The sequence below is a fragment of the Phoxinus phoxinus genome (assembly GCF_949152265.1).
Source record: "Phoxinus phoxinus genome assembly, chromosome: 4".
NCBI lineage: Eukaryota > Metazoa > Chordata > Actinopteri > Cypriniformes > Leuciscidae > Phoxinus > Phoxinus phoxinus.
The window spans coordinates 6,781,458-6,793,498 of record NC_136879.1 but is presented as its reverse complement, the minus strand read 5'-3'; the positions used below and the strand labels follow the sequence as shown (position 1 = coordinate 6,793,498).

General features: G+C 41.7%; 1 protein-coding gene across 2 annotated transcripts in view; it reads left to right on the top strand.

The window, feature by feature from the left end:
- The window catches only part of med17 (mediator complex subunit 17), a 30,621-nt gene that overhangs the window by 3,996 nt on the left and 14,584 nt on the right, over positions 1-12,041 (top strand). For both annotated transcript variants that reach the window (XM_079609075.1, XM_079609074.1), the window contains 5 exons: positions 342-505; positions 1,967-2,186; positions 3,357-3,493; positions 3,577-3,658; positions 4,118-4,270. In XM_079609075.1, the coding sequence (XP_079465201.1) occupies positions 342-505; positions 1,967-2,186; positions 3,357-3,493; positions 3,577-3,658; positions 4,118-4,270 (756 nt within the window). The remainder of the gene's footprint in view (positions 1-341; positions 506-1,966; positions 2,187-3,356; positions 3,494-3,576; positions 3,659-4,117; positions 4,271-12,041) is intronic.

Genomic DNA, 12,041 nt, shown 5'->3' with positions numbered 1-12,041 from the left:
GCCTTTTTCCCTCATAAGACCCTTCCATCGGTGAAAAGCCACACGCTCAAGTTAGTGACGACACGCGCTGTGTGTTCACTGTCGGCTACGGTAGAAACATGACGTCATGGTATGTCGAGCTTCATAGAAGGGGGTGCCCGCGGTTATGTAGATATAAATGACTCATTCTAAGGTAATAAAAACATAACGGTTCATTAAGTAAGGTCTTTATACACCACTCGTTGGGAGCAGCTGGGGTTAGGGGTCTTGCTCATGAACACCTCGACACTTGGTCAAACCTTCCGGTTTGTAGACAACCTACATGAACCACTGAGCCCTCTCTCTCTCTCTCTCTCCTCCAGGTATGGTGAAGTTCCAGCCGTCGCTGTGGCCGTGGGACTCGGTGCGTAATAACCTGCGCAGCTCTCTCACGGAGATGTGTGTGCTGCACGACGTGCTCAGTGTGCTCAAGGACAAGAAGTACATGACGCTCGACCCCGTGTCCCAGGATCCCTCAGTGGGAAAGGTCAGTTTATTCTGTGGTTCTTAAGTTATCTTAAGGTAAGATCTGACGAGTTAATTTAGGGTTTTTCACAAATTTGTATTACAGAACCAAATCTTAAGTTGATTTAGGATTCTTATATTATCTTTTACAAAATCTCATTTTATCTGTAATTAGGAAAACTCAACTGTTTAACTCTGGGGGAGTTGTAAAATGAGCCTATTTCCAAAAAAAGTGGAGTATCCCTTTAAGTGTCATTCGCTCAATTATGACATTTATAAATCAAATATGACTTTATGACACCTTGACATATACCAATACAACATAACCTGTCAGTCATAACAATTTGACATTACCAAGACAACATAAATATGTCATAAACATAGCAGATTAATGATCAAGCTTAAGACACCACTTAGCTTTATGGGTTAACATTACATTAAACTGTCATGTGGTTGGTTTGACATTGGCTGTCATGCGGCCATTATAATTGTGTCAGGAATGTTTTTCTTGACCTCAACTACAGTGGTACACATTTAATTTGTCATTAAAATGTTATAATGGCCTCATGACAGCCAATGTCAAAACCAACCACATGACAGTTTAAAACGACAGTTTTTTAAAACAAAAACGAGGTCGGGCGAGTTGGAAGAGTTGCTTTTTTTTTCAACTGCAAAATCGCGAGGCATCCACGTTCGGTGTGCTACGACTAAGTCGCTGTTTGTCGCTAGTCTCTGTACTGCGAGTCGCTTGTGGGCGTTCGTAGTGCTGTCACTCTAATGTTATAGGTATCTATATATACCATCACAAGTGATATATACAACTATATAATTTTAATTTGACTTGGAATACGGCTCAAAATAATTAAAAGTAACAGTATGCTGTTGGGAGAGTGTGTTTATATTACCACAGCAGTGTTCAGTGGATTAAATCATTAACTAGATTAACGATTGATCAATCAATAAACTAAACTCATACTGTCATAAATTACTAGAACGTCATTCGAATTTGACAAATAATCAATTTTCTTGTCCCTAATAGTCAACATAATGTAGAGGAAATTGAAAAGTGAACTACAGCAGTGCTAAAATTACAACACTCAAACTATAAATGTATGAATTAAACTCACCGAGACTGTCGACCGTTTCTTTTCCATGCGTCATTTATTATATCCATGAATGTGATTACAGTCAAATCATATAAAACAGTGAAATCGCCCTCGAACTCTTGTCTCGCCTGCACTCGAGACGGTGGCGGGAGCTCCACTAAAGTCTTCTTTCCTATTGGTTGTCGCTTGTGAAAATCAGTCGCGTTGCTTGACACGCCCACATTCTGCCGCCAGCGGTCACTGTCGTCGTGAGTCGCCAGCACTGTTGAAATGAATGGGGTCGCGTCGCTGCGTGCCGCTGGCGGTGTGATCGGGGCCTTAGGCTGCTTCTGTCCTGTAGGATTGTAAAGTTCGGATGTCTCTGCTGTCGTGTCCAGACGCCGCAGGTCTTCCAGCTGCTCAGCAAGAAGAAGTCTCTGGCCACGGCTGCGCAGCTGCTGCTGAGAGGAGCCGAGAAGCTCACCAAGTCTGTGGTGGAGAACCAGGAGCAGCGCCGGCAGCGCGACTTCAACTCTGAGCTGCTGCGCCTGCGCTCGCAGTGGAAACTGCGCAAAGTCGGGGACAAGATCCTGGGGGACCTCAGTTACCGCAGTGCCGGTAATGCAGTGGTTTGATCAGTTAGTGCTGGGCGGTATGAGCAAAAAATTATATCACTGTATTTGTCAAAATTATACCAGTTTCATGGTATAAGATGGTATTTTTTTTCTTCAAGCATGACTGGGTGTTAACCACATTTGCTACTGATTGAGAGAGGGATTCTGCAGTAGATTGACTCTGCCCCCATGTTACTGTCATCCGCGAATATTGTAGAGGAATCCCACACTAGTATTAATACAGGTTTGCACGGCTGTTTATAAAGAGCTGCCAGCAGGAGGCGCTGTAGGAGCGGCCGAAATAACGGTTTCCACGGCAACGGCTGAACACAAAACAGTTCAGCGCTCATAAACACTGCTTTATCAGGAACGATACAGAACGATTCAAATGAAATAACATATCGAAACTTTTCTAAAGACAGTCAATTCCCTTCAAAGATGCATTCATATAAAAACACGCGGGCCGTGTTTTGACTTAGACTCATATTTTGAGTGATAAGGTGAACGATGTTGACTTAAATGTATGGATTACAGCCTATCATGTTCAGTTTATTCAAATAAATAAATATAATCTGCAGTATTTGTCATAAAAGGGATGATGTTTTCATATGGTTATAAACAGCATTTCCTCCTAAATGTGAAGATTATGAACATACGAGTGCTGAAGTGTTTAAAGGGATAGTTCACCCAAAAATGAACATTATCCCATAATTTACTCACCCTCAAGCCATCCTAGGTGTGTATCACTTCCTGCTTCCAGACGAACACAATCAGAGGTGTATTAGAAATATCCTGGCTCTTCCCAGCTTTATAATGGCAGTGAGTAGCGCCTGATGTCTTGGGCCGGAACTCGACGCTATAGTTTATAAAGGTATAAATATGAATATTTTCCGTACACAAGCACATGGCTTCGCTTCAGAAGGTCTTTATTTAACCCTCTGGAGTCATATGGATTACTTTTATGATGGATGGATGCACTTTTTTGGACTGGACAATCTCAGGGACCATTCAGTCCCGTTATAAACCTGGGAAGAGCCAGGACATTTGTCATATACCTCTGATAGTGTTCGTCTGAAGGAAGAAACTCCTCGGATGGCTTGAGGGTCAGTAAATCATGGGCTAATTTTCATTTTTGGGTGAACTAACCCTTGAATACGTGGCGCTGTGGTTTCAGGCTCTATGTTCCCGCATCACGGCACGTTTGAGGTCATCAAGAACACGGACCTCGACCTGGACAAGAAAATCCCCGATGATTATTGCCCGCTCAACGTGCAGATCCCCAGCGAACTGGAGGGGTCCGCGTACATTAAGGTAAAATTCAAGAATAGCAGTGATGTAACTTGCCTGACATCAGATGTTGTTTTCCCCAAGATAAAGTGTGTGTCTTTGCGCAGGTGTCCATTCAGAAACAGTCTCCGGATATCGGAGACCTCGGCACCGTCAATCTCTTCAGAAGACAAGCTAAAGCTAAACCCGGTAACTCAGCTGCTGATAAATGCTGCGGTCAAACTACACTCGCATGTGCTGCTAGATATTGCCAATCATTATAACTCAATATATGGGAAATTTTACTGTTCTCTTTAAACACTCATTAAAAGTTCGCCTGAAAATGAAAATACTTTCATTGTTCTGTAGAGATTTCTGTGAGATACTTTATAGAATGGATGTCACCAAATAGTTTTGGCCACAATTGACTTCCATTTTATGGACAATTATATTATTAAAGATGGCATTGTTTATTTTTGGGTGAACTGTGTCCGTAGGTTTCCACGACGTGCCAGTCGGTTTCATTAAGAACTATTTGTTCACTTTATTAACCGTGGAGGTTTTGAATGGCAGAGCGAATGCATGTTTGTGTTCTTCTCTACTGGACGCAGATGCTCTTGGGTGTAAATGGTGAATCATGTCTGATCTGATCATGTTCTCCTCTCTCAGGCTCTCAGATGTGGCATTTAAAGCTCGAAGCTGCCCAGAATGTGCTGCTGTGTAAGGAGATTTTTGCCCAGCTCTCACGTGAAGCCGTTCAGATCAAATCCCAGATTCCTCACATCGTCGTCAAGAACCAGATCATCTCGCAACCCTTTCCTGGTACTTACCTGTACAGTTCATCATTTAGCTTTTATCCACAGCTGCTTACAAATGAGCAAGAGCAACATGACAAGCCACACACACACACACACACACGGCATCTGAACACTGGGGCTCTGTTCATGGATGTATTTATTAGGGGCGTGCGATATAGCGATTTTAATCGTCCACGATCTGCTTTTGAAGAAATATCATAGTATCGTGTTATTTCTACATCGTGTTATTCTATCGGTTGCAGTTCTGTCGCCTGTCTCATCATACTGTACAACTCGACATACATAAACACCGCACTCGTTAATGCAGAGGCACGGGAAACTGCAACTCACAAAAGTTCATTAATGTACTTTAATGCCGGTTAAACATTCAAGTCAAGTCTTTTATTGTCAGATGCACAGAACAACACACGGTTAACTGGCACTGAAATTCTTATGACAAGACGCCGCATAGTAACCTGACATTACATAACATATAATATACTAGGTGCAAACAGGTAACTAAAGTGACAGTGTACAAATGACTAAAGAAAAGTGAAGAGAGATGGTCATTGTCCATTTAGGAGCTTGATCTATAGAAGTTAGTGAGGATGACTGGGCTTCTCCGTGCCAAACTTCTTCAGTCTCCTCAAGAAGAATAGGCGTTTCCGGGCCGCTTTGACCACCGTCTCCGTGTCAGCAGACACAGGTCATTGCTGATCTTGACCCCGAGTAACTCAAAACAGCTGACCTTTTCCACTGCAGATCCATTGATGTGCAGGCGTACATGCTCCTCCCTCTGTCTCCTCCTGAAGTCCACAGTCATCTGCTTAGTTTTGCTGACATTGAGAGAGAGGTTGTTTTCTTGGCACCATGTCACCAGAGTGTCGACCTCCTCTCTGTAGGCCGACTCCTCTCCGTCAGAAATGCAGCCCACAATAGTTGTATTCGCTGCTGATGCGCTGTTCTAACGTGCACTTTCCTGAGCGCTTACACCCGAAGCGCAAGAACTAGTCTGTTAAACAGCGCCTGGATACTGGACTAAGTTATCTCATTGCGCTAATACTGTCAAAAACACACACGGTTTACGTATACAGAGTTGGTTATGTCTAAAGTGAAAGCAAAGATTTGAGAGAAAATCTAGTGCTTGTGTCATATGCGTGTATATGAAATGTGAATGAATGTTTTAAGACCTATAGTTATATTTAGGGCTAGTTATCGTTATTTATTTTTTAACATGAGTTTAATACCATGAGTTTGAATCCGGGTTCCTGAACGATACTTTTTCCGATACCAATTTTATGAGCGGATAATGTAATAGCAGAGGCTGTAACATTGATGTGAAGAGGCAAGGCAAGGCAAGGCAAGTTTATTTATATAGCACATTTCATACACAGTGGTAATTCAAAGTGCTTTACATAGAAGAAATAAAAATAAAAATAATTACATAGATAATAAAAGAAATAAGAATAATTAAAACAGTTTAGAAAATAAAATACAGTGCAAACAGTCGGACGAACAGTGGCACAGTGCTCATTCAGTAAATGCAAAGCTAAACAGTGGTAATTCAAAGTGCTTTACATAGAAGAAATTAAAATAATCAAAAGAAATAAGAATAATTAAAACCGTGTCTGAGATGGAAGCGATTGAGCAGGTTTGCGGTGCCACTGGACCTAATCCAGGGACGTCCTCTGCTGGGGTGGTGTACCACACCAGTATTGCCCCACTGGGCCCCCACAGAGCACGTTTCACTTTTGCTGTTTTAAACAAACAGCGAACCTCTATACTCTCCATAGTATAGCTAATCTTCACTCGCCTCGTCGGAGTGAAGCTCTCCCGTTCCCCTTCAAAATCTCTTCCAATCAGACAGCCCTAAAAATTAATAAAATCTTCCTGAATCACAGTTTGGAAAATAAAATAAAAAAATAAAATACAGTGCAAACAGTCGGACGTATTTTATATCGACCGGTAGCTATTATAGATCTTTCTTTTAAAAGGATCTTCTTACGACTTACATGCATCAACTTTCTTATCTCTTTCAATCTTCTTACCATCTATCAACTTTCTATTCTCTTTCAATCTTCTTACGACTTGCCATCTATCAACTTCCTTTTCTCTTTCAATCTTCTTACGACTTGCCATGTATCAACTTTCTTTTCTCTTTCAATCTTCTTACCATCTATCAACTTTCTATTCTCTTTCAATCTTCTTACGACTTGCCATCTATCAACTTCCTTTTCTCTTTCAATCTTCTTACGACTTGCCATCTATCAACTTTCTTTTCTCTTTCAATCTTCTTACGACTTCCCTGTATCAACTTTCTATTCTCTTTCAATCTTCTTTAATTCTTTAATTCTTTAATTCTATCAACTTTCTATTCTCTTTCAATCTTCTTACGACTTCCCTGTATCAACTTTCTTTTCTCTTTCATTTACTTGCACATTCTTTTCACTTTCCTTAGCCCAGCATTCACATTCTTAGCTCTTTCTCAGACTAAAACTTTAATATCGAACAGTAGCACAATGCTCATTCAGTAAATGCAAAGCTAAACAGATGTGTTTTGAGTCTGGATTTGAATGTGGCTACTGTAGGAGCACACCTGATCTCTTCTGAAAGCTGGTTCCAGCTGCGGCTGGCATAATAGCTAAAAGCGGACTTGGTATTTCTAGTTGATGTGATCCTAATGATCTCAGTGATCTGTTGGGTTTATATTCAGTGAGCATATCTGCAATGTATTTAGGACCTAGGCCATTAAATGATTTATATACCAGTAATAATACTTTAAAATCAATCCTAAATGTGACTGGAAGCCAGTGTAAAGACCTGAGGACTGGTGTGATGTGTTCAAATTTTCTGGTTCTGCTCAGGATCCTGGCGGCAGCGTTCTGTACGAGCTGCAACTGTCTTATGGTCTTTTTGGGAAGGCCAGTAAGGAGTCCATTACAATAATCCACCCTGCTGGTGATGAAAGCATGCACAAGTTTTTCTAAGTCCTGACTGGAAACAAAGCATCTAATTCTAGCAATATTTTTCAGATGATAATATGCTGATTTGGTTATTGCTTTGACATGACTACTGAAGCTAAGGTCTGACTCTAGAGACACACCAAGATTCCTGACTTGATTTTTAGTTGTTTGACCTCTAGAGTGGAGGTATGCGTTCACCTTGAGAACTTCATCTTTGTTTCCAAACGCAATGACTTCAGTTTTGTCTTTGTTTAACTGAAGAAAGTTTTGGCACATCCAGCTGTTTACTTCATCAATGCATTGGAACAGGGAGTCAATGGGGCTGTAGTCGTTTGGCGATAGGGCTAAGTAGATCTGTGTGTCGTCTGCATAGCTGTGGTAAGAGATTTGGTTCTTTCTCATTATTTGGCTCATTGGAAGCATGTACAGGTTGAATAGGAGTGGCGCAAGAATTGAGCCTTGAGGAACTCCTCATGTCATGGATGTCCACTCAGACTTATGGTCTCCTATACTCACATAGTAACCTCTCTCTTCTAAGTATGACCTGAACCATTTTAGGACTATCCCAGAAAGACCCACCCAGTTTTCCAGCCTGTCAAGAAGTATGTTGTGATCGACAGTGTCAAAAGCAGCACTGAGGTCGAGTAGTACCAGCACTGATAATTTGCCTGTATCAGTATTTAAGCGAATATCGTTAATTATCTTTATGAGCGCTGTCTCTGTGCTGTGATGCGATCGGAAACCAGATTGAAAATTGTCAAAGTATCCATTCGAGCTTAAGAATTTGTTCAGCTGATTGAAAACAACTTTTTCAATGATCTTGCCAATGAAAGGAAGATTTGAGATCGGTCTATAATTGCTTAATATAGTCTTATCCATATTACTCTTTTTCAGGAGGGGTTTGACAACTGCAGTTTTCAGGGAGTTTGGAAAAGACGGGTAATTACCAAATGATATTTGCTTACATTGATAGACATCTTTAAAAAGAGCAGCTACTCCCCCACCTCTCCTACCCGCTCTGCAGACACTCATAAAAGTAAAGTTAGGAGGGGATGTTTCATTGAGGACAGTTGCACTGCAGTTGTCTTCTAGCCAAGTTTCATTTAGAAACATAAAATCCAGGTTGTATGTGGTTATTAAGTCATTGACTAGAAGTGATTTGTTTTTAAGTGAGCAGATGTTTAAAAGTGCTAACTTGACAGTCTTACTTTTTGTCCGCACAGCAGTCTTAGTTTGGCGTGTAATAGGCACCAGATTAGATGGGTTTGCTGTACGGCTTTTGAAGGCCTTAGACTTTCTATCATGTAATCGAACAGCAATAGAGAAAGATACAGGCACACAGGGTTCCCGCTTGTTCTGTAAACATTTGAGAAAGTTACTGTTATCATAGCGGGGACCCGACACATATCACTGAGAGCTGGTATCAGTTGTTTTTAGTTCACCTCGAGCCGGAGGAGGAGGGTGTGAGCCCTGTCGTTGTGGCAGAGACCGAAGAACTCTTGCAGGAGGAGGGGGAGGGCGAGCGGGGCCAGCTGGCTTTGGTGGTTTTAGGGCCTGCTGTTTTTTGGTTGATATCTGGGGGCTTGCAAAAGAGTGGGATAGTTTGGTTCCAGCATAGACCAGTTTTTCCATTTTCTCTGAGAAGCCCAGAAGTGGAGATAGAGATAGCGTGTCTGGTGAGAGGGGCTGTTGCTCTGGTGTTATTGGAGGCTGTAATATGCTGTCCTGGTTTCCCTGGCTGTTTTCCAGGAAGTCGTCCTTGGGTGCTGAGTCTTGGAGCAGTTCTAGTATGTCACAGTCTATCTGTGGTGAGCTCTGTGGGCAGGGCTCAGCTGAGATTGTGTCCGTGAGCAGAAGTTGTTGTGGCTGAGTGGTGTTATCATTGTCCTTGTGTGACGTGTCAACCGCATGTCCATTCAGGTGCTGGAGTGAAGTCCTGTGGTCATTCATACTGTATCCAGGTGTGTGCGTGCCATTCAGGTTGAGTGGATTGGCACACACTGCAGAAGGATGATTGAGGGAGAAGTAGATATTGTCCTTTAGCACTCTTGAACCAAGTTTGTTTGGGTGGAGGCCGTCCTGTTGGAACAGTTGCCTCTGACTCCAGAAAAGATTGAAGTTGTCAATGAAGTTCACTCCTTTTATATTGCAGGTTTTTTGGAGCCATGTATTAAGCCCAAGCAACCGTGAAAACCTGTTTGTTCCTCTTGCTGGGAGTGGTCCACTTATGAATGTTTGTACTTTCAGTCTTTTCAGTGTTTCAAGAAGTTCATTGAAATCCTTCTTAAGGAGTTCTGACTGCTCTTTATGAATATCATTTTTCCCACATGAATGATGAGTCGATTTGCAGTCTTATGTTTCATCAGAATGTTCTCAAGTTCCCTGTTTACATCAGAAATTGTTGCTTGTGGAAGGCAGCACGTAGTTGTATCCCTGCTACTAGTGTGTCGGATAATGGAGTCACCCACTATCAGAGTCGTGTGCTCGGCTAGGCTCTGAGCTGAGTGCCGCTGTCTGCTCGACCTTGAGCGCAGGTTAGCATCAGTGTTAGCTACTGGCTTATCCAGTCTGTGTTCGATCACATTCATCACGTTTGGAGATTCCTCATTTACATTCATTAATACTTCAAATCTATTCTCAAGATGTATAGGCGGTGGTAGGAGACCAGTGTTTGCAATCCTTGTCAGAGCCATATCTGGGGTAGAGGATGCTACTGCGGCGATATGTGATACTCGTGACAATCTGATGTCTTGAGTGCCTTTGGGTCTCGCTCCCTGTGTGTGCCATCGATTTGTAAGTCGATCGGCTTGTTTCTCTACACTCAGTATGGCCTGTGGAGGAGCAGTAGATTCATGAAACTCACCAGCTGTATGCTGAGGGCGTCCATGACGGAGCTCTGTTGTGTGTTCCGTCTGGTTTGGTGGTCCCACAAATAACTTTATTTCAAGAACTGCAATCCTTTGTAAAAGTCTGTGGCAATTGCTGCAGCAAGTAGATTCCAGAAGAGGCATTTTCTCTTATCCTTATGCAGTTGTGTTTTCTCTTCCCCGGAATGTAAACTTTCAGTGGGAGGCTGGTCGAATAAAATAATTCAGCTTTTTTGTTGTAATCCAAGCGTTTGAGCACTGTGCTGATTTGCTGGAGTTGAAATTAGTTGATAAAAGAAGATAAAATATAAAAATATAAAAGCGATAGAGCAAAGCGCGGAGCAGTAAGCAAGAGTGTCCGAACAGTAGCTGAGCAGGAAGTGAACCCAACCCAAAGAGGGGGAAACAAGAAAGCTAAACTGTTAATGCTGCCAACCTTGAGGACAAGCACACTTTACAAGATACCTAGTAATCAATTTATATCATGAAACTTATTCAACTTAACTGCAATTTATTAAAGGGGTCATGACATGGGTTTTTTTATTTATTATTATGTTCCCTTAGGTGCAATTATAGTATTACTATAGTTTTTTTTTAAATGTAGTGATTTATGACCTTTTCCCACCCTGTTTCTCATCCTCTGATTCACACAGTCTGTTTTGGGGGTGTTTTCCCTTTAAGAGTTCAGTGTTAACGCCCACTGTTATGATTGGCTAACGTCAGTGCCTATGCATCAATTATTAACGCCCCCAGCCAGAACATTTGCGGATTCAGCGTATTTAAAAAGTAGTTTAAAGTTTTAAATACATTACTTACAGTTTGCGTCGTCGTTGTTGAGCCCAGAATAGTCGGCACGGACTTATCTTTGAGCAACAGTTTTCTGGCAAAGCCAGCATCATTTTGGGATTTGTTCTCAAAACAGTCATCCTTCAAATGTATAGAACAAACGCTTAAACTAACTCTGCCGTGACTGAGACGTCCGCAAAAAATAAAGTGCATCCATTTTTCCCTGACGTCTGGATCTTTCGGCAGCGTATTCAAAGATGTTGTTTGTCCACAGCCAGGAACAGCACATCTGCGGCGTCGTAATCTCCCTGTACACAGACCCACTCGCTGTCCGTCGACTGAACACTAGTGAGGCGCGCGGGCGCGACAACGATACGAAATGAGCGTAGTTGTCTTGCGCTTAAAGCGTAGTTGTCTTGTGCTGGAGGCGGTCTATATGCAAACGCTGGTACGTCACTTCGTACCGTGACGTCACTTCTTACCATGGATCCAGAACGAGCTGTATTTAGAGCTTGATTAAATAAATGATTCGTTTATAATGGGGAGGACGTCTTAAGCTATGAAACTTGCAGGACGTTTTAAAGGTACAAAGACCTCTTATATACCAAAAGATCAAGGCAAATTTGGTTTCTCATGTCATGACCCCTTTAACAGTTTAACAAATAACATTCGTAATGTTTGTTTCTTTTCTTTTTTAGTACAAATTTCATTTTATTTTCACCCAGTTCTGTGCTTTCCGTTTTATTTTGTTTACAAGAAAATATTCTATTTTAATTCGGGATTTAAAGTTCTCCGTCGCTACGATAGATTTCCGTTAATTGCAGCGAGTCTATGACGGATTTCCGACAAATCCAGGGTTCCCGTCTGTCCTTAATGTCTTAAATTCACTTTTCATAATTTTAAGGCCATAAATAGGTTTACATTTCTCAAATAGTGTAATAAATGTCTTCATTTTAATTTGAATAGGTCTTAAATTAAAGCTACATTGTGTAGGATTTACTCCCATCTAGCAGTGAAATTGTATATGACTACCAACTGAATATTACTTTAGCCCCTCCCATTCCGAGGGCGTTTTAACTCCTACGGTGGCCTTATTATCTACTAGCAGTCGCGAGTAATCTCCTCTCGCATTCGTCACGGTGCCACTGAGCGTAAAAAGGCGAAGCTTGAATCTCCAGGT